At 43.4% G+C, this 24,066-nt stretch overlaps 1 protein-coding gene across 3 annotated transcripts in view; it reads left to right on the forward strand.

Moving 5' to 3' along the window:
• Nucleotides 1-24,066, forward strand: part of LOC125486480 (F-box/LRR-repeat protein 7-like) — a 401,537-nt gene that overhangs the window by 169,106 nt on the left and 208,365 nt on the right. The window contains exon 4 of one of the 3 annotated variants that reach the window (XR_007265143.1): nucleotides 22,991-23,146. The exons of 1 other annotated variant lie outside the window; for it this stretch is intronic. Coding sequence is in view for 1 of the 2 variants with exons in the window: in XM_048614152.1 (XP_048470109.1) it covers nucleotides 15,693-15,841 (149 nt within the window). In the remaining variant the exon portion in view is untranslated. Of the gene's footprint in view, nucleotides 1-15,692; nucleotides 16,542-22,990; nucleotides 23,147-24,066 lie in introns of those variants that run through there. One more of the 3 variants, XM_048614152.1, reaches the window with a different exon arrangement.

Below are 24,066 nucleotides of genomic sequence, written 5' to 3' on the forward strand. Positions count from 1 at the left end.
TCATCTGTATTTCATTGCTACAAAGTGTAAGAAAATGAATGAAGTTAGAGGGACTCTCCAGCATCAAATTGCCACTTGAAGTGAGGCAAGCCCAGCCCTATCAACCCTGCAAAATGCTAAAATCTGGGTGCTTATACCAAAATTAGGAGAGTGTCCCCATGATTAGTCAAGGAGCAGCCTGATATAGTCAATGCCAACTTTAAGGGCATTTAAATGGTCATTGGATAAACATATGGATGATAATGGAATAGTTTAGGTTAGATGGGCTTCAGATTGGTTTCACAGGTCGGCGCAACATCGAGGGCCGAAGGGCCTGTACTGCGCTGTAGTGTTCTATGTTCTATGTTCTATAGAATCGTGCTTTGCTATGTTCCAAACATCACTATCATCATACCTGAATATTATGCCTTGAACTAACAGCAGGATAGAGCGACCAGATATGGCACACAGTGGTTTCCAGTTTGGAGGTATGAAGTGTCAATGGCATCAGAGCAACATGATCAAGGAAACCTCCTGCCAATCATCACCTACAGCCACTCCTTGGCAGATGAATCAGAATTCCTCCATGTTGAACATCAGTTGAAAGAAGCACCAAAGTTGGCAAAAGCACAGACTACAACATCCATCACCAAGACGGCCTCAGCAACACATCTACTTAACAAACTGGCTGAAAACTAAAGGGTACCACTGCTTGACTGAGTCTGCTGGTTAGTCATGGAGTGACTATGGCACAGTCCTTTTCAAGACATTTTGAGGGCACCCTCCATTGTGTTGTGTTAAATGGGATAAATTTTGAACAGATCCAGCAACTCAAAACTGGGCTACAATGCTGTGGGCCATCAGCAGTCACATAATTGTATTCAATCACAATCTAAATTGTGATCAGCATATCCCCCACTCTACCATTACAACCAAGCAGGGAGATTGCCAACCCTTGTTCAATGACTGGATGCCTGGAACAGCATCAGGCATATCTTAAAATGAAGAGTCAATCTGATGTAGCTTCAACACAGGACTATTATGTGTCAAGAAGAATATGCAGTTTATGATAGACAGAACTAAATGATGCCACAAGCAACAATTATATCTAAGATAGAACATAGAAAAGCACAGCACAGTACAGGCCCTTTGGCCCACGATGTTGTGCCGACCTATTATCCTACTAAGATCAATCTACCCTGCATACCCTACAATTTACTATCCTCCATGTGCCTATCAAAGGGTCGCTTAAAAGTCTCTAAAGTATCTGACTCCACTACCACTGCTAGCAGTGCATTCCACACGCCCACCACTGTCTGTGTGAAGAACATACCTCTGACATCTCCCCTATACCTTCCTCCAATCACCTTAAAATTATGCCTCCTCATAATAGTCATTTCTGCCCTGGGAAAAAGTCTCTGACTATCCACTCTATATATGCCCCTCATCATCTGTACACCTCTATCAAGTCACCTCTCATCCTTCTACGCTTCAAAGAAAAAATCCCTAGGTATAGGGGAGATGTCAGAGGTATGTTCTTCACACAGACAGTGGTGGGCGTGTGGAATGCACCTTTCCTCATATGACCTGCCCTCCAGTCCAGGCAGCATCCTGGTAAATCTCCTCTGCACCATCTCTAAAGCTTCCACATCTTTCCTATAATGAGTTGACCAGAACTGAACACAGTATTCCAAGTGTGGTCTAACCAGAGTTTTATAGAACTGCAGCATAACCTCACGGCTCTTAAACTCAATTCCCCTGCCAATGAAAGCCAACACACCATACGCCTTCTTTACAACCCTATCAACTTAGGTTGCAACTTTGAGGGATCTATGGACATGGACCCCAAGCTCCCTCTGTTCCTCCACACTGCCGAGAATCCTGCCATTAACCCTGTATTCTGCATTCAAATGCGACCTTCCAAAATGAATCACTATTCTGCCACGTCCTGTTTCGAATGGTGGTGAACAATCACCACAAAGAGCCCGTGTCCTCAAAGGTGGGGAAGCCTAGCACATCAATGCATAAAACAAGGCTCATGCATTTGGAAACTTCTTTAGCCAGATGTGCTGAGTATATAATTCATCTTGGCTTCCTCCTCTGATCCCTAGCTTCACGGATACCAGCATTGACTGTGTCAGACTGTTCCTTGACTAATTTGATTTGCTTCACATGATATCAAGAGCAGCTGAAAGCATTGAATTGCCACAATAGCAATGGGCAGAATCTTACATGGGCTATGGCATTATTTGTGGCAGTCAGACGAGAAATGCAGCATTTTGTTCCAGCTTTTATTCTTTTGACAAGTTGCATGCTGTAATGAGTTTCTCATGATGTGGGAGTGAGTTGACAATTAAGGGGCATTATTGCTTGTTAAATACCTTGTTTACGGCACAACTTACCTCATTATCATTCAGCCTTCTACCTTACTGAACCCTGCAAATAAGCTAGATGTTGAGAAAGCTCGATACATAAACCAGAGAGAGTACCTGATGAATTCAGCTTGCTGCTTACTCCAAAGGATCTACATATTACATATGACCAAACTGCATCACAGAGCATAATCCACAGGCATTAGTAACACACACTTCTTGTACACAGACGTTGCAAATCCAACATTTGCCAACCCCTCACAACCATCAAAACACATCTGCGATACACTGGCAGGGCATTCTGGAAACACAGACATGCAATTCAGGGCGAATGAACAAATAGCAGTGAAAAGCTACAGCTGAGACATGTGTGCATGGATAGGGACCCATTTCATAGATTGGACTGAGCCGCTGCCCTGCTTTCTTAGCATTTACTTACTTACCACCTACCTGCATCCATGTCTTGCCATGCTAATTATTGCAGTCACACAACCACACAGCTTCCCTTCCTTGTCAGCAGTCACCAGTCAAGGGAACATTCATCTTGCTTTACAACTGTATGCTACATTAATCTCACACTTGCTCCATGTGCCATCATTAAGCAGTGAACAAAAAATCAAAAGTCTTTGGGGAGTAATCCTCATTGAAGTCCATGGAGATAGCCATGAGTCCCAGCACAATAAGTCAAAGGCAGCCTTCCATACCAATCCAAGTGATTGTCCATGGCCAGACACCCAGTCAGGGTGATCGCAGTGAGGGTGTCTATGCCTCTGCAGCTCAGGAAGCATTAGTCCTGTAGCTCCATAGTGGTGAGTCTGGGGGAGTGGTGTGGTTGGGCTAACGTAATTGGGAGATTATGTTAGGGGTCTAGATGCCTCATTCATGGCTGCCTGGTCATGACAATCAAGAAACTGGGCCACGGTCAGTCTTTGGGGCCGTACACAGAAATTAAGGTGAAAGATGGGAGGTTGACAATGCCACTATAAAGAGAGTCAGTAAGTTATTCTTCAGGGGGCTGTTGGTGGATGACAGTTGTGAAGGGGGAACAACAATATCTGCAAGTGGGGGGGAATATAGTAAAGATGGAAGGGAAGGGGGGTCATGCAGGAGGTGGGGTCTGTCCTCAGTTTGCCCCTTCAAGGTGGGAGGACAGTGTATGACCACACTTGGTATGACACCCTCATATGCCAGAGACTGGGGGGAACACATGGAGAGGTGCAGGCTAATGAAGTCAGGTTGGCTGGGACGTGGGGATGTACAAAGCCAATGGAGTTTGTGAGAAAGGCAACCAGGAAGAAAGTTGGGGTTTTTGCAACTCACTGACACAATGAGGCAGAGGCTGCAGGTCACTGGCTGAGATGTATTCACTGTCACCTTCCATCATGCTAGAAATCAAAAGAGCCCAATGCGAAGAAAATGGCTTTGCCCATACTTGGAGTCAGTTGAGTAAATGACACGATCTGTGAGGGAGGGGCTGCAGGACCCATGGATATTATGGCTTGTAAATGGGAGGAACACAGGCCCATGTACTGTACAAGACACAGATCCCTCTGGGGATCCTTGTCCCTGGCCTTTCTAATGCATTGCTCTCCGCCCCACTGTAAGTTGCATTTCCTTGTCACTGACATAATTGAGTGACTCATTCACACCAACATTTTTGGATACAGAGGCCTGGAAAGGATAGGGATGTTGTAGCAGAAGAGCCACAGATCTCAACAGCACCCATTGTCTGGTATAAGCCTTTCCCCTCTTGCTTCCAAGTGATGCAGCAATTTCTCTCCATAGACATCCATTTATGGAGCATCATCTGTGGCCATGAAGTTTTGGCTCATGCGGGAACGCAGAGATGTAAAGTGAAAGCAATGTCATTTATAGAAATGCAAAATCACATACATTCTTTGTCAACCATGCCACTAAAATGCCCTCAGTACATTTTCTTCCTGTCATTCCCACTGTGTCTTAGTGTACTCCTGATTCCACACCTGTGCTGGAGTGACCCTGTATAGTCGTGCACAGAGGTTCGGTTGGGTGAACTTGGGGCACTTGTTTCTGGACAGGCGACATATTCTGAGGATCTTTTTAGCCAAATACAACTTGATGCTCCTTGGCATGAACGTCCAAGGGTTTGGAGGCAGGCATGGAGAGGTTGACCAACGCAGGAGGTCCTGAGTGGAGACTCTGAGGGTCTGTGTATGGTTTCTGCTCCACCCGCATACCTCCTAACACTGCCCTGTATCCTTGTGAGGAAGGGGCACTGACAGCATGTACCAAGTTCCCATTCCCATGTCACCACATATTCAGTCCTGAGGACCAATGGCAGGGTGAAGGGGTGCAGGTGTGTGTACCTCTCCAGCAGCTGGGCTTGACTCGCTGTGCAGCCAACAACTTGTCCATGGAGGCAGCCAGGTGGTCACATGACTTGCTGCACTGCTGCAGTTTCTGGACAAGAAGAGCCATTGTGTTCCACGTACCTGTCTGCATTTCTGTTCTTCTCTGACTGCTAATATCACTGGGTGCTCTTTTGCCTGGGGCTGAGCAGATGCCTCTGAGTGTCAGTTGCAGATATGTTGCTGTGATATGTGTACCAAGTTCTGTTTTCACATCTTCTAAGCCTAATGTTCCCACCAAGTTTCAGTATCTGAGCAGGTAGGGCTGCAGAAGGTACCCTTACTGATGCTTCCTCCGAGGCCTTGGTGCTCTCGCCCTCAGACCTGGCTTCTGGGGATGCCAGGTGTTTCACTAGAGGTGATAGATATACTCACAGTACCTGCAAGACATGAGATAAGGCATTATGGCCAGTGGTTAGATGTGGTGTCCGAGAAATGACAATGACTGTGAGAGTTGCAGTTGAACAAGCAACTGGGGAGGCATAGTGGCTCAGTGGTTAGCACTGCTGCCTCACAGTTCGATTCTACCCTCGGGTGATTGTCTGTGTGGAGTTTGCACATTCTCCCGTGTCTGCGTGGGTTTCCTCCGGGTGCTCTAATTTCCTCCCACAGTCCAAAGATGTGCAGGCTTAGGTGGATTGGCCATTCTAAATTGCCCGTAGTGTTCAGGGATGTGTAGATTAGGTGGGTTATAGGAGATGGGTCTGGGTGGGATGCTGTGAGAGTTGGTGTAGACTTGTTGGGCCAAAGGGCCTGTTTCCATACTGTAGGGATTCTATGAGATTCTATGAAATGGTACTTACTCTGTTGGTGGGACAGGGATGTCTCAGCATTCTCATAGGAACGGTCCCAATCTTCTCCGTGGGCCAGGCTTTTCTCTTCACTATAGGGTTGACAAGCCTAGTGCCCAGCATCACTTGTGCAGTTACTCTGTGCCCTGTCATAGACTATCTTCAACTGCAATGGAATTAAATGGCATGGCTGGTAGTGCTGGTACAGATTGATGAAAGATGGTGAGGTGTTCAGAGATAGTGAGGAGGTGGAAGAGAGGCCATACAAGGTTAGTAGTGAGGGACATTGGGTGGGGGTGGAGGGTTTGAGAACAAGTGAGAGAATCTCTATCATTGGAAGATCTTGAGATCATTGCTGGATTGTGAGCAGACCCTGGAAGATCATTGACTGAGCTGAGCTGAGCTGAATTTAGTGGATCTAACACTGACTTCGGCCTAATACCAATTCAGTGACTGACCAGCCAACTGGATCTATGGCCTCTGCTAGTACCCGCACCTCAGGGAGTCCGCAGTACAGCCAGGGTGACTGTGAAGAGGTGGCAGAAGGATCACTGGTCAAATGGACTTTCTTTATGAAGAGAGTCCTCCTGGATTGCTGCAGATATTTTCTGCCTGCAGGATTTCCCCAGTGGGGGCTACTTTGACATGAACTTCAGGAGTGTAAACCAATGTGAATGACTCCTGAATGAATTTGAGGAGAAGGGAGCTGAGAGTTCTCTCTCCGTCCTGTCTGTCGCACCATTGTTCGTTCTCTCTGCTTAGATGGCCCAGTTTGTGTCAATGCATTTGTACAACCCCCATATTCTGACAGCAGATGTCCTGACCTTCCTGGGAAGGTATCTGCAGCTTAAAGGAGGCAGAACTGATGTAGTGGACCCCTTCAGAATCTGGACCAGCAAGCAGGTTAAGGTGACACTGAGGGTGGACGCCAGAGAGAACATCCTCCCCTGCCCTCCAGCTTTGTGATTGGAGGGATCCGAGGCTACCTGATGTATGCAGGATAGCCTAGAGTGTGCTGAAAGTGCGGGATGTCAGGGTACATGGCAGCGGAATGCAAAGTAATCCGCTGCAGGAACTGCAAACAGGGGGGCCACCTGACTAAGGACTACAAGGAGTCCAAGAGCTGCAACCCGTATGGGGAAGTAGGCCACTTATACAACAACAACAACAACAACATGTGTGAGAGGCTGGACCAGTTGTTATCTCTGGATAAGCTGGCATGAACACTTTCCCATAAATGTACCTTTCCCCTGTGTCTCATGCCGTGTAAAGCAAAGAGAAATATTTTGGTCTGCTTTTGGGCCAAGGGTGAAATAAGGGGGGATGCGAGAGGTATTAGTGCTATTATTATAATTGGGTTGGTACCATCCTGTGACGGTGGTCAGATCATACCCTGCTGATTTCCATTGTGCCCTATCTAGGTTTGTATTTACCACATAGCATCCGTCATTGGTAGTTGATCCTTCACTCTCCCCTGATTCTGAGCTATTTTGTCTCAATACCCATTCGGCTACTTCAGAGACATTAGGAGGAATAGGTTGTAACAGAATTCCTTTTGTCGAGTCTATTGGCACATGAGTGCAGACCCAACAGGAGGTCACATATAAACATATAGCATATTCATAGCTTAATGAAAAAATGGAGTTATGCAAAGTCCGTTCCTTATGCTCTGTCCTGGGGCTGCTAAGACCCAAGAGTTCCAGTAAAATCAGGATCAGCTTCATGATATCAGATCAGGGAGGGAGCCTCGATCAAATTTGCAGCTAGTCCCGTGGATCCAGTCTGGTTTTCCTTGTACTTTGATTGCTGTTCGGGTAGTCAGTAGAACTTGATGTGGGCCTTTCCACCTAGGAGAAATAGAATCCTTTGCAAGTGATTTAATGTACACAAAGTCACCGGGTTTAAAGGGGCATGTATTCCCTTGTTGGGGTTTCGGCAGGGCTGCTATTACTTTTCCATGATTTATTCTAGCAGCATCACTTAATGCTTGTGCATACTGCAGAGTTTTTTCATCCACCCAAGCTAGAGCAACATCTGGACCAGTCATAGGAGGTTTTGTACCCGTTGTCATGGGTTGTCCCATTAATACCTCAAAAGGGGTTAATCCCGTTGTCCTATTTACTTGATTTCTTAAGGTGTAAAGGGTAATGGGGAGGGCCTCAGGCCATTTTAGTCCAGTATCAGCACACTCTTTGGCTAAAATATTTTTCAGGGTGCCATTAGTTCGCTCAATGAGGCCTGACGATTGGGGCTGATATGGTATATTCATTTTTCACTCAAATACCATAACGTTTGTTAATGCTAATGTGAGTGGCCAATGGACTGTTATCATCAAGTGTGATCCCTGCCGAAGATTCCCAAATATCCCTAAACTTAGCCAGGAAGTCCATTAAAGGTTCCCCTTTCCCTGCAAACAGCAGGTAACCTCCCCGAAATCACTATGCTGTCTGGCCACATTGGTAACGGCGTCTTTAGCTCTAGCTTGAAGCCAGGTGTCTCGGCTCTTATTGCCAGGCTCTGAGTCACCTGTGTCAACCCAATCACCATTTTGACCTCTTGGCACCGCAAATCGATCCTTCACACCAGACCAGGAGGTGCCATAGGCAACTTTAAGCAACAACAAAACATCCCCTGGGAGCAGATTATAGATTAGACGAGTCTGCACCAACCAGTTATGGAATGGAATAGGTTTTTTCAGGGGATTCGGGACGTCATTGATTATACTTCGAACCTCAGATGGTGTCCACGGTCGTAAGACAGCAACATCCCCAACCATGATATGAGGCAACTGGGGGACTGTACTGTCCCTTTCCTTGGCTGTCTGTTGCTGGGTAGTTCATCGGGAAGGGGCTATAGATCCTTGTCCCAGTTCAGTCTCTTGTTTATTGTCAGGATGTTGGCCTGATGTGGTATGGGGTGGGGGTGTGGGGGCGTTCTTTTATTGCAGTAGAAAGTAATATTTCATCCATATCAAGAGGATTTTCCTTGGGCAGTTGTAATTTGGGGTACGTACATGTGGGCGACGCATGCTAGGAATGACAGAAGCACTGGCACCGTGACCAGCTTTACCCTGATTCACTTTGGAACTCTTTTTGGGAGGTTGGTGACGGGCTGCAACTTTTAGCCATTTCTTAAAACAGCACATCATGTATTCGTTATCCCAAGTGGGATCACCATACCTGCGTTCTGTCAACTCTTTCCAATAATGTGTCTTTCTCAGATCAAAAGTACTGCCATAAGGCCAGTCCCCGTGGGACCACCCGTATAGATCGCTAGAAAATGTAACAGAGTACCTGCTGTCTCCAGTTTCAAGCCAAACCTTATCAGCAGGGGAGCCGGGAGGTACCAGGGGATCACCCAACATCTTCTTTTGTTTTTCAACTTTCCTTATTCTTTTTGCTGTCTTTTTCCTTATTTTCACCGGAAATTCTGTTTCTTCCGGGGTCTTTTCATTTGTGCCAGTAGAGTTACCCATTAGTACAAAAACCCACTTAATGAGGGTTTGAACAATAGAATCACAATAATTCACACAATATTCCTTATTTAATATACTACAGTATACTATATTACTGTATCTTATTCGGAGATGAGTTACCCACTGCACTATTCCTAGCTTCTGACCTGCTGTTGTAGCCACTGTGTTTATGTGGTGAGTTCAGTTGAGCTTCTGGTCAATGATAGTGGGGGATTCAGTGATGGTAACACCATTGAATGTCAAGGGGCAGTGGTTAGATTGTGTGTTATTGCTGATGGTCATAGCCTGGCATTTGTGTGGTTCGAATGTTACTTGCCACTTGTCAGCCCAAGCCTAGATATTGTCCACATTTTGTTGCATTTGAACATAGACTGCTTCAGTATCTGAGGAGTTGCAAATGGTGCTGAACATTGTGCAATCGTCAGTGAACATCCCCACTTCTGACCTTATGATGGGGGGAAGGTGTGTTGAAGCAGCTGAAGATGGTTCGGCCGAGGACACTACCATCAGGAACTCCTGCAGAGATGTCCTGGAGCTGAGGTGATTGATCTCCAACAACCACAACCATCTTCCTATGTATCAGGTATGACTCCAACCACTATTGAGTTTGCCCCCTGATACCCATTGATTCCAGTTTTGCAAGGGCTCCTTGATGCCACACTTGGTTGAATGCAGTCTTGATGTCAAGGGCTGTCACTCTCACCTCTCCTCACCTCTGGAATTCAGCTGTTTTGTCCAGGTTTGAACCAATGTCAGGAGCTGCATGGCCTTGGCGGAGCCCAAACTGGGTGATGCTGAGCAGGTACTGCTTGATAGCACTGTTATTCTATTGATGATCGACAGTAGACTGATGGGGCAGGAATTGGCTGGATTGGATTTGTCCTGTTTTTTTTTGTGTACAGGACATACCTGGGCAATTTTCAACATTGTTGGGAAGATACCAGTGTTGTAACTGTACTGGAACAACTTGGCTAAGGGAGTGGCAAGTTCTGGAGCATAAGTCTTCAGAGTGCTGTTGCTGGAATGTTGTCAGAGACCCTAACTTTTGCAGTATCCAGTTTTTCCAACTGCTTCTTAATACCACATGGAGTGAATCGAATTGGCTGAAGACTGGTATCTGTAATGTTGGGGAACACTGGAGGAGGCCAAGATGGATCATCCACTTGGCACTTCTAGGTGAAGATTGCTGCGAGTGCTTCAGCCTTATCTTTTGCACTGATATGCTGAGTTCTTCCATCAATGAGGATGAGGATATTTGTGGAACCTTCTCCTCCAGTGAGTTGTTTAATTGTCCACCACCATTCACAACTTGATGTGGCAGGACTGCAGAGCTTAGATCTGATCTGTTGGTTGTGAGATCGCTTAGCTCGGTGTATCACTTGCTGGTTATGCCATTTAGCATGCAAGTAGTCCTGTTTAGTGGCTTCACCACGTTGACACCTCATTTTCAGGTATGCCTGACGCTGCAAGGATCATTGGCATTTCCGCCACCTTCAGCCTGATGCCACCACCAGACACATGTTCCCCTCCCTTCCCTTGTCAGCCTTCCACAGGGACTGTTCCTCCAGGACACCCTGGTCCACTCTTCCTGCACTCCCAACACCTCCCTCTCACCCCCCACAGCCTCACAGCACCTTACGCTACAGCTGCAGAAGATGTTACACTTGTCCGTTTACTTTGTTCCTCACCAGTAGTCAAGGGCCGAAACACACCTTCCAGGTGAAGCAGCGCTTTACCTGCACTTCACATAATCTAGTCTACTGCATTCGTTGCTCACAATGTGGTCTCCTCTATGTTGGAGAAATGAAGTGTAGACTGGGTAAATGCTTCAAGAAACACTTGCGTTCTGTTCGCAAAGAAGGCCCTGAACTTCCAGCTAGCTGCCACTTCAACACCCACCCTGTTCCCTGACCAACATCTCTGTCTTAGGCTTGCTGCAGTGCTCCAGCAAAACTCAGCGCAGGCTGGCAGAACAGCACCTCATTTTCCGCTTGGGGACCCTGCAGCCTTCCAGACTCAATATCAAATTCCTCATGCAGCCAGCATTTGCTGCAAATGTGGTCACTGTGAACCACATGGGGTCCACCAGCTTCCGTATCATGCAGTACAATGCATAAAATTTCTATTTTGTTCACTTAATACTTAATTAAGTCAAATGGTCTTTTCATATATCTGACTTCAATTAAACATAAGAGTAATAATGTAAACTATTACATTAAAGTGAATTTTATCAAACACAATGACAATGTGAAATGTGACTTCTTTTCATTTGCAGTGACTTTGTATTGATTTAACAGTCATTTTCTTGTCATTACTGTCACTAGAGAACTACCAGACTTTCACTTGTGTATTCTTCATCCAGGTTAAGATTATCCTCAGAAATAGGGCATTGGTAAATGTGGAGTAAATGGTGAAACCTGGGTAGAATTTGTGTTTTAAGTGTCGGCCCCTTCTCAGCTGGAAGGCAGAGATCAAGGTTTCTAACATCAGCCACAAGTTAATAGATTTATTTTATCAGTCAGCAGTGGAATTTGAAATCTATTCGCAGTTCATGCAATGCTAGGTATGTTTACAGAGAACATAAAGACCATGTGATAGTTACTCAAAATGCTGTCAGATGTCCCATAAAAATAAAGTAATGTGATGAATTAAGGGAGTGATTGATGCTTAGGATTTGAATTTGTAAAGTAATACAACCAGCCACAGGCCTTCTCTCCTGTGCATCTTGTAAAGGCAATAAAATCTGGAAGGGATCATACAGTAACATAGTGTGTTCAGGCTACTTCAGCTGTGCCACAACATGCTAAGTAAGCTTTGGTACTTAACAGGTCAGGTACATTGAGCCCCTTATTTTGACAGTGTCACCACAGGGATCTGCCATGGGAAGGGCAAATGCTACTTCACAGAGAAGAAAAGAGAATTAATACGGCAGTCTTTTCATGACCTGGTGATATACCACCTTTTTCTGGAGCAGCACTAATGAAAGCAGATGAGCAGCTCTATCTATTGAATGCGGAGGCTGTGTAACACCAGAGATTTAACAAAAGAACCTGCTGTTGTTTTTCAAATAGCACCAAGTATAATGGAAAGCGCTGCTCTTAAACTTATGATGGATCATAGGAATATGGGAATAGGGCATGCCAATCACCCCTTGAGGCTGTTACACCATTCAATTAGGCTATTGATGATTTGTAAGCTATTTCGAAGTGCTTGCTTTTGCCTCAAATCCCTAGTACCTTTGATTTACAAACAAAAAACTATCAATTTCAGATTTTAAATAAACAACTGATCTAACATCAGTTGCTGTTTATGGAAGAGAGTTCTAAACTTCAAATACACCATGTGAAAGTGTTTTCTAACCTACTTTCTGAAAGGTCTGGCTTTAATTTTTAAACTATATCCTCTCATTCTGGATTTTCTAACCAGAGAAACCACACCATCATTTCCCCTTAACATCTTAAAAACTATAATCATATTACCCCAAAATTCAAAATTCCAGGGTGTACAATCCTAATTTATGTAAGTGTTCCTTTTATTTAAAGCTTCAAAGTCCTGTTATTATTCTAATAAATTTACAGAATGATATATCTTTTCTAAGACGTCATGCATGGACTGAACAAAACAATCCAGGGGTAGTCTAACAACATTTATAGAACATTAGAATGTGGTTTTTGAGTAGATTTGTAGATCGGGTTGTGGATGTTGTGGTTGGTTGGCTCGCCAAGCTGGTTCATTGTTTCTCAGACATTTCACTGCCCTGCTGGGTAACATCATCAGTGCAGCCGCTGATGAAGCGCTGTTGTGTTACTGTTACTTAAACTCTGGTGTCCGTTGATCTGGGTCACCTCACTTCTGGTTTTCCTTCACAGTGGAGTATATATAGGGTCTAGCCCTATGTGTTTGTTGAGGGCGTTCTTAGTGGAGAACCAGGTCTCCTGTGCTTGCCTGTACTCGGCCTGTCCCAGGATCCTGGTTGTGTCCCAATCTAACTGGTGGTTTTCCTTATCCATGTGGATGGAGATGAGTGAGTATTGGTCGTGTCTTTTTGTTGCTGGTTGATGTTTGTGTACTCTTGTGGCTTATTTTCTTCTTGTCTGTCCAATGTAATGTTTGTTGCAGTCTTTGCAGGGGATCTTGTATATTACGTTGGTCCTGTTGGCTCAGGTTAGCAGTTGACGTAGGGTTGATATGGGTTTGTGTGATACTCTGATGCCCAGTGGTCGTAGGAGTCCTGTGGTCAGTTCAAATGTGTTCTTGATGTAAGGTAGCGTGGTGAGTGTGTCGGGGCATGCAGTATTTTCCTGGTGTCGTTTGTGTAATAGGCATCTTCTGACCCAGTTTTTCGGGTATCCGTTGTCCTTGAATACTTGGAGGATGTACTTTATCATAGAATTCCTACAGTGTGGAAACAGGCCCTTTGGCCCAACAAGTCGACACCGACCCTCAGAACATCCCACCCAGACCCATCCCCTTAAACCCACCTAATCTACACATTGCTGAACACTATGGGCAATTTAGCATGGCCAATCCACCTAGCCTGCACATCTTTGGACTGTGGGAGGAAATCGGAGCACCCAGAGGAAACCCACGCAGACACAGGGAGAATGTGCAAACTCCACACAGTTAGTCACCCGAGGGTGGAATAGAACCTGGGTCCTCAACCACTGAGCCACCGTGCTGCCCCTTCTTCTTTTTGGCGTAGTTTTGTGTTGCTGCAGTGTGTTGTTGCCCATTGAAATTCAGTACTTGGTCAGTGTGTGTGGCTTTCCTGTGTACCTTTGTTAGGAATTCTCCGACCAATACCCACGACCGATACTCACTCAACTCCATCCACATGGATAAGGAAAACCACCAGTTTAATTGGGACACCACCAGGATCCTGGGACAGGCCAAGCACGGACAAGCACAGGAAGCCTGGTTCTCCACTAAGAAGGCCATTAACAAGCACATAGAGCTAGACCATATACTCCACTTTGAAGGAAAACTGGAAGTGAGGTAACCCAGCTCAATGGATATTAGAGTTTAAATGACAGGTGGGAAAACACAACGGCGCTTCATTGGATACTGCACTGATGATGTTATCCTGCAGGGTAATGAAACGTCTGCAGAACAACGAACCAGCTCAGCAAGCCAACCGACCACAACCACCATTAGAATGATTTCTATCTTATGTTATTTCTGTCAACTTAAATGCCATGATTTAACTTTTGATTATTTTCTATACCTATCTTTGATATTTTCATAATCTATTTATGTGAGCATCACAGCGTCTTTGGATCTTCACTATTTCTCGCTATTCACGATTGGATTACATGCTGTTTTATCCTTTTTGAGTTGATAATTTCACACTTATCTACATCAAATTCATTTTCACAAGTTTGTCCTCAAAATTACAATGTGACATTCATAAATTATGCTTCCATCTACACGATGCCAGTGTCATTGGAAAACTTGGATGTATGGTTCTCTATATAAATGGTCAATAAATACAGAGAATTGAGTCCTCAAAGCAGATTGCCAACTTGAATGTGTTCTCATTATCTCTATTTTCTAACTTCTATCACTTAGTTAATTTCTGAACAAGGTGAACGAGCACATCACTGCAATTTGGGTTAACGGTTTCTTTTCTGAAGTAATTTATCAAAAATCCACTGAACTGAATCTTACTTTTTTTTGCCAATTCTGAATTTCGTTGAGCTTTTTGGAAGGATTTTTGCTGCAAAGCTTAGCAAGTTTTCTCACCCTATCTTATCCAACTTGCCTCATTAAATATCTACCATGCCCCTGTAACATCTCTCACACCTGGTTTCCATCCCATTTTATTACCCACCATTCAACTCGTGACTCAATAGCCACTCCAAAGACCAGCATGCCGTGTGTCTGCACCAACTTTAAATGCAGTAGGGAACCCGGAAGAACACTGGCATTCTGAAACTGCCCTGCTCATTAATGGACAAGTTTGGAACGTGGCAGAGATGGAGAAGATGACACTACATTTCTCTGATAAGGTCCTGGAGGTCCTGGTAGACAGGGTGGTGCAAAGAAGTGGCTTGGAAAGGCTAGCCAAATATTGCCACCTGGATCAGTGCTGTTTCCAGGGTGTATCCAGTATTGCAGAAAGAAGGTCAGTGACCTTCTGTGATCCGCCAGGGCAAGTGTTACACTCTTCTTTCTGCCACCTCATTCTCCCTCTATCTCTGCTGCTGTACCCATCTCCCACTAAGGCTCATGCAACACTTTCATTGTTGCCTGCCATACAAATTTCTCACATGTGCTGCCCCCTCAGTCTCCCACACAACTAACCCTGCTGCCTCATCAGTAGTTAGGAGCACCTCATCACCTATCCCTCATATGTACCAGCACTAACAGCCATGTCACCCACTCATTTCACTCATTTCCCTATTTCTTTTATTACATTAGAAGATAGCTCATAACAGGGCAGAAGAGCCTGTATGGATTAGGGGAGGATGTGTCTCCCACATCTGGGTCCTCACCTCCTATGAGGAGAGAACCCTGGCTCCCTGCAAAACAGGACCAAGAGTGGTCCTGCAGGGATCAGAGACATACATGTCCTGCCAAATGAGTAAATACCACTGCGATTCTCCCAGTAACCCTGTTATCACTTTCAGTCATCAACCACAAATTCCAATCACTGCCCACGATGCCTTTTCTCTCTTTTGTCTTGCAGGTTCTGCAAGCCTCCCTGTATCTGTGGAGAAGCGGCCGGCTGCGGAGGAACCACCCTCCTGGACCTCTGAGGATAAGCATACCGAGACCTCAGAGGAAGCAAGGCTGCCTCCTGCATCCCCGACAAGCCCGATTCTGACACCTCAGTGAGGAACTGCAGGCATTGAAAGTGTGGGTTTACAATCTGGTGAGCCTCTCACTGTGAGAGCTCTTTGGCTGGCTAAGGAAGAAATTGCCCACACTGCTGGCACTCAGAGGACTGCTGTAGATAAGCCACCTACTCATCTCCTATAGCAGCCTGAGATAAATCTTATTAGGCCCTGCAATTTATGCACCCTTCTCTGCCCGCTGAAACATTAATCTTAGCATATCCTAGAACCATCCAACTGACATACCCAGCTATAATGTCTTTCTTCTTTGTGAATGCACATAAGAAATACTCATTTAAGTCTTTGCCCACGACCTCTGGTTCCACACACAGTCTGTCTCACAGTTTGTCTCTAATAGGCCCCACTCTTTCCCGATAATCCTCTCACTTTTAATATGCTAATAGAATTCCTTGGGGTTTTCCATCATGCTGTCTGCCAAAGATATTTCATGGCCCCTCTTTGCTCTCTTAATTTATTTTATAAGGAACTCCCTATGCTGTCTATACTTTTGAAAACCCTGTCCAGTTTTTAATGCACTGGACCTGACATATGCTTCCCTTTTTGCCTTTATCTAATTCCTGACATCCCTTGACATTCATGGTTCCCTGGACTTGCTGCCTTTGCCCTTCACTTTTTGCAGAACATGCTAGCCCTGAATTATCCCTATATTACTTTTAAAAGACTCCCATCTTCCAAATGCTGAAAGTAGCTGCTCCCAGTCTATGTTTGCCAGATCCTGCTTAATGATATTGAAATTAGCCTTCTTCCAATTTAGGCACGTAACTTCTGCACTATCTTTATCCCTTTCCATAATGACTTTGAAACTTGCAGAGTTATGGTCACTATTCCCAAAATGCTTGCCCACTGAAACTTCAACTACTTTAACTGGCTTCATTCCCCGGATTAGGTTGAGCACTGTCCCATCTCTGCTAGCACAAAAGCTTTCCTGGATGCATTTTAAAAATTCCACCCCACCTAACCCTTTCATACTAGGGTAATCACTGTTAATGTTAGCAAAGTTGAAATCCCCTACAACTGTAACTCTATTCCTCTCAGACCTTTCGGTGAGTCTGAGGCTGAATGGTACCAGTTTGCATGCTAACGAGCCTGAATCTCATGACCTCAGTCTGTGATTCCACTGCAACATTAGGGCTTGGGTACCTACTGCTTGTATTGGAAGCTGAGATATCAGGGGTTACACCTGGGATGATGAGCCAACAATGTACTTATGGGGTTGAACACTACTTCTACATAGGAAATGTTGGTCTGCAGGCTGCTGTGATGGCAAATTGGAGCCAGACTCCTCAGTGCTGTTTGACAATGACACCACACTTTCTGGCTAGCCTTTAAGCATATCAAGTGTTTTATAATACATGCTAATCAGTCTTTTTCCATGGGCTGTCCTAGTAATGTCTCCACTGAAACTCCTGCATTAGAATTTACATGCAACCTTACCATCTGGAGGAGCTGCACCTGCAGAATCCTTTCTTCCTGATATGGCCACAGTTTATTTGTGCCTGGTGACTCACTGCATGTAGATTTGGCCTTTGTAATACGCCTAAAGTTTGCAGAGTGCCAGTAATTAAGCTGTTGTATGCAAACCTTAAGCTGAGTGGCATTGTTTTTTCTTCAAAAACTTCTTAAAGTTTGCTAAAAACCGAAAGAACTGCAGATGCTGTAAATCAGGTACAAAAACAGAAGTTGCTGGAAAAGCTCAGCAGGTCTTGCAGCATCTGTGAAAAAAAAAATCAGAGTTAACATTTCGGGACATGTGGAAGGGTCACTGGACCCGAAACGTTAACTCTGATTTTTTCTTCACAAATGCTGCCAGACCTGCTGAGCTTTTCCAGAAACTTATGTTTATGTTTCTAATGTTTGCCTTCAGCCACCCACACCACAGGGCAGACAGCAGTTCTTGGGCATCTGAAAGTATACAATGTCAAGGGCAAGTTTGGGCTGAAAAAAGTGTATTTGGGGAAAGAAGAAATTGATGGTTAAATCATCTGCACATTATAATTCATAAAGACTGGGGAGGGTGAATTGCGATGCAAGATGGTGCATTAGGCATGAACATGAGTCATTCTTAATGCTTTCAACTGGTCACTAATTGTGGCCTCAATGATGGCAATTCTCATAATGGCTACAATCATTTGTCTCCTTCTTACAGGTGCAGCCATGCCTGCTCTGCTGGCTAGATTCTGTTGTTACTGCTGATTGTGCTTCTCTTGAAAAAGAGGGATTTGTTAGTGAATGTGGCATACTGTTTTTTTCTGCCACAATTGAATAGATGTCAGTGTTCACAAGTGGTGAGATGCAAATGTTGTAGCAGTTCTAAGTATGTGAAAGTGAGATGAGGGCAAGAATATCTGTGAATCTTCTGACTCTTTACTTCAGTTTCAACATTTCCAATTCGCAGGCAGCAGCCGCCTCCTCTCCAACATGGGACGTGTGATCCCTTTATATGTTCATTCCCCAACAAGATGGTCTTAGGGCCTTCCACTTCTTCCTGGAAAGTAGACCTGAACCATCCCTAACTCCATTAATGGTTGGGACTGTAACATTGGTTGATTTCTCCTAATCAAAAACATAGCTCACTTTGTAATACCACTGGATTCTGTAATACCAGCAAAATTTCACTTTCTTTGTCAGATTTCCTCTTTCACGTACATGATCTACATGGCACGATTGAACTTTCTCTCAAATCTTCACTAGATATCTGAATGTACCTAGTATCTTCACAACAATTCCAATCACATAGTTATCGTTTTCATCTCAGCAGCTTTTCACCGTGATCTTCTGACCAGCATCGTACTTTCCACGTTTCAAGAATCATGTATGACACAACTGCATTTTGTTTTGCATTTCTCTTTGGTCATAAGTAAATTAGACCTTGTCCTAGGAATATATTTAAAGTAATTCATAAGGTGGGCAACCTATTATAAACTGTGGAATTATTCTGTAAGAGGTCAGCAAATTGTTGAGCCTGTGTCAAAGGCAATCACATAAATCATTCCCTAGCTTGTTACCTAACAAATACCTCTGCAAAGACCTTTTCACAACTTGTAAATTCATTTCCGTAGCACCGTTTAATGCTGGGGGATATGGTGGTGTTAGGGTATATTTGATTCCATTCTTGCTCAAAAATACTTCAAACTGTTTGGATATAATCTGAAGACCATTGTCAGGACACCATGACCTCTGGTAACCCACAAATTGCAAATGACCTTCTCAAAACCTCAATGATATTGGGCACAGACTCAACAAATATCCATTTTTTTTATAGCTTTCAAACAAAACAAGTCACACTTCCAGTTCCATTTCAAAGAAATTGACATGCATTCGTTCCCATCATGTTTAATCATTAAATGAAAGGAACCTTGGTTGAATCATTCTGAGACACAATTTATAATTTTTTGCCCACTCATCAACAGCTCTCATCTATCTTTATTATGAAAATAGGTTCTTGTTGTTATTCTCATACAAACTATCTCTATGTAGATATTTTTAACCAACCTGTTTAGATATGTTATGACAGATTCCTAGGCCAGGTAGGACTTGAAACTGAACCTTCTGACCCTGAGGTAGGGAAACTATGACTGCACGACAAGGGCCCTGACTATACTCGTGTACTCTTGTTCTAATGCCTCAAATAATCTTCAAACAGTGGCAGTATAATTATTCCTTAACTCCATAAGAAATAGCCTTAATCTGCAGTATATGTGAAATACTCCTGTAGTTTCTCGTCATCATATTCTTTAGACCAATCATTCATGACATAATTGAGGTCTTCAATGAGTATCACATCATTGCAAGTTTCTTCACTAATTTCTCTGCCATATAATTTTTATATCAAATTATGTAAAGTATGTAAAGTATCTCACAGGCAATGCAGTGGTTAAAAAACTTAACAATCATGAAGCAACAGTTGTGCTTTTTAATTTTGGTGCCATACCCTTGAAGTGAATCTTAAACTTACAATATTCCACTTTCTCTGTCTTTTGCCAATGAGAAAGTCATCTAAGAAGCAGCGCACTTCTTTCATCTCATTTCACTACCTTTGCATGTATGAATCTTACGCAGTTCCTTGCTCATGTCAGTTAATTATAATTGACAAAGGCATTTGAAGAATCTACCTTACTGAACATTTTTTTTTCCATTGAACAAGTTAGAAAACAAATCTTTACTTACAGATAAGTATAATTCACATTATTTAACATTTGTCTCCACATATCCAGCCAGACTCATTTCCTTCTGAACTACTACAGTTGGTGAGGCCCATTCACTGCTGTTCACTATCTTTAATTGTATCTGTTCTCTCAAATCTATTCAGTTCTTCTTTTATTTGTGAATGGATAGCACCTGCATAGATTTGCAAAATGTGTGTTGTCTTTTATCTTGACTTTGGTCTTCTGATACCAAATTTTAACATTTAGGCTTCTTGTTCAAAGACCTGTTTGTCCTGTTTTCACAGTTCCTTGATATCAGTCATGCTGTTAGTGATCCCTACTGTAAAAAATGCAGCCCAATTTAAGCATATTTTCTTAACCCAATTCCTTCCTGTGTTCCCTCCTTCTACTTTCAAAGAAAGAAACATGATGCATCATCATGTTCCACTCTTAACATTAAATTCACATAAGACTGGAATATTACTGATGGAGTAACTCATCAGTTTTATACCAATTTTGTATTGGAGGTTATGAATTAGGGATTATTTACACTCTCCAGAGTCTGCAGATGCTGCTGCAGCTATAACAATGGTGAAAATAAGTTGTAAGTCTCTGACTTCCAGTGTTATTGTGACCATTGGAATTTTATCGTCAACCCCATTACCATCATTTTCCATGCACTGTTTCTGATGCTGAGTGAAACTCTTAATGTTTCTATTTGATAACATTAACCTTTGTTTCTATATCTATCATATGTGTATTTGAGGGCTTCCTGGCTCCTGGATCAGCTTCAGATCTACCATAAACTCAGTGCGGTGCATGACTGAAATGTGAAACTTTGCCATGACATGGAGCAGTATTGTTTTCTGTACTCCTGCATGCTGTCTGGATATGACTGTCTTTGGCATAGGCATAACACTAGAACTTTGGACATTTAAATATTTAGATTTTAGATTTTATTGTTACGTGCACTCAAGTACAGTAGTACAGGTGTACAGTGAAAAGTGTATCATGTTGCCACACATAGCGCCATCTTAGGTACCAAGATACCTAGGTACAAAAATGCTTAGCTACAAAGTAATAAGAGAAATGAGAATTAAAAACTTAAGCATTACATCATAGAATAGTAGAAAAATAAAGAAATAGGTAATACTTTACATAAAGCGTTTCGTAGTCTAAACTAGGAAAATAAAGGAATAAGTTAAAAGTTCAACAATCTTTGATGAGTCCTCCGCTTATCTCACTCTGTTGTCTGTTCTTGATGCCACCGCAGCAGATACTGTCGCTGCTGTTGAAACTGCTGCCTCTCCGATCTACCCCGGTGCCTCAGGAACATGCCCAGGTAGGATCACTCACACGTTAAACCAAAATACTGCCAACCAACAAAGCGCAGAGAAACCAGGCTGAGAGCCGCTGAGAAACCAGGCTGGGACCCATCAAAAGCCACTGAGAGACCAGGCCAGGACCCACCATGAGCCGCGAAGAGATCAGGCTGAGAGCCACCACACTGCCAAGACCTGCCATGTGCCGCTGAGAGACCAAGCTTACAGCCGCTGAGAGACCAGCAGGACCCACTGCGAGCCATTGGGAGACCAGGCTGAGACCCACCAAGAGATCAAAGTGGAGAGAAAAGAAAACAGAAGGAGCAGGGGAGCTCTGATTGCAATGTCCTACTCTGTCACCATCTTGATTGGAAGCTAATAACATGCCCAAATTTCATTCCTGGCTAAGATGCACAAAGGCAGGAAAAATCCTGGATCTGTAAACCTGACCCTTAAAAATAGCTTCCCGCAGTCCATATTTACAATGGGAAGTAGGGCAGAGGGCGATGCCGAATGGGCTGATTTGAAAGTGGGTTACCCAAGTGGGAACAGAGAAGACTGCTAGTTCCTAAAGTGGGCTGAACAGAAAGCCAGAACTGTCTCTAAGAATATAAAATATATAAATAAAATATAGAAAGAAATATAAACCATTCCTCCAGCTGCTCCCCTCACTAAACCCACCCCCTTATCTCTACAAACACCCTATGCCATATTCATGCCAGCCTGCTCCCCATGGCTCCTCGTATCCCCATGACTCCCCTTCACCTAACATGCCAATTCACATAATATTCACTGATACCAGGCAGACAGGAAGAAAACTAAAGTTCTGTCACTTAAAGTTCCATAAATAACATTTTATTAAGAAAAGCACTCACATTCATAAAAACACACTTTGACAGCTCTTAACAGGTTTGGTGCTTCTTGATAGTACTTGAATAGTTTGCCACTTCTGAACTGTTCTTGAAAGGTTCACAGGGAGTTTATGCAACGTCAGAGATAGTTGTCATATGTCATAGAAACCCTACAGTGTGGGACCAGGCCATTTGGCCCATTGAGTCCATACCAACCCTCCAAAGAGCATCCCACCCACTACCCGAGACACTATGGGCAATTTAGCATAACCATAACCTGCATATCTTTGGACTGTGGGAGGAAACCAGAGCACACCCACACAAACACATGGAGGATGTGCAAACTCCACACAGACAGTCACCTGAGACTGGAATCGAACCTAGGTCCCTGGTGCTGTAAGGCAACAGTGCTAACCACTGAGACACTGTGCCATTGTCACACGTGCATACGCACCTACACATGCACCTCAACATATAAATACCAATTGCTTGAGAGACAACCAGTAACATCCGAGTTCCTCTTGAAGTGATCTGGCTGTAATATCTATAAGGAACATTAAAGGAAAGCTTTTAATATCCTTCTTCCATATGACAACTATTTCAAACATAATGCATTGTTTGTTGTGTCTTGTACACAGATGTAGTACTTTATCTGAAAATACAACTAATGGCTGCAAATAATAATATTAAATAGACCTCTGCTTCTGTTCTCCCAATGATTCTGGTGATGTCAGCACCAGAAGCTGAATGCAGCTGAACTAAAACATGACCAGAGCCTGTGTGACCAGAGCATTTTTTTTTACTCCTACAGGCAATGTGGGCTTCGCTGACTGAGCCTGCATTTTATTGTGAATCCCTAATCGCACTTCAGAAGATGGTGGTAAGCTGCCTTCTTGAACTGCTGAATCCATTTGGTATAGGTACATTGACAGTATGTTAGGGAAGAAGTTTTGACACAACAGCAATGATGGGATGGCAACATTTTCCAAACCAGGATGATGACTGGCTTGGAAAGGAATCTCTATGTGGTGATGGTGTTCCAATGGATCTGTTGCTGTCACTGTCAGTGAGCCCATCGCATAGATAGTGTGACAGCCTTGCTGGCTGGCTGAAACATGTTTTTAATGTGGCATTTTGACACAATTTTCCCTCCCTCATCTTCAGAAAGTCAGGATTTTGCTTCTATTATTCCTGCATTTCAAGTAATTTGTCTTTTCGCCTCCTCTCACTCACAACATTCAAGCTGGCCCATTTTTTCTTTTCAATGTTAAATGCTGATATGAATTTGAAATTTTTGAATCATTAAATACCCTGCTGTCTACAAGATTTATTAATAGTTTTCCACCATACCGTAGAAGGCCTAATGCCTTTTCTATAATTATTAAGAACCCATTCCCAGTACAGATATAAGGAACTAATTGCAATGATTTAATTCAATCAATGAAATATTATTTGCTAGATTTATTCAAAATCTTTGAATTCTTTTTCAATGCTAATTATATTACAGTTTCAAATGTTTATTAGTAGGATCAGGATAATTTGGTAAGAATTTATAGAGATAATAAAGCATATTTGCTAAGCTCTTTATCTTCTGTACATTTTGCTTGGTAAGTATATGTGTGAACTGGCACAACAGAAACTAGATGTAGCCTGATGTAATCTTAGTTTAGTTAAATTAAATTTAGAAAGTTCAGAACAACATTATTTTGATCCTGTAGAATCCAAATGCTGACAGATCCTGTCCTTTGTTAAATTATAACCAAGAAAACAAGACCCAACTGTTAGTTATATCCGAGACAACAAGGTGCAGGGCTGGACGAACACAGCAGGCCAAGCAGCATCATAGGAGCAGAAAGGCTGACGTTTCGGGCCTAGACCCTTCATCAG

The sequence above is a fragment of the Rhincodon typus genome, chromosome 2 (assembly GCF_021869965.1).
Source record: "Rhincodon typus isolate 14 chromosome 2, sRhiTyp1.1, whole genome shotgun sequence".
In the NCBI taxonomy this organism is placed as follows: Eukaryota; Metazoa; Chordata; class Chondrichthyes; order Orectolobiformes; family Rhincodontidae; genus Rhincodon; species Rhincodon typus.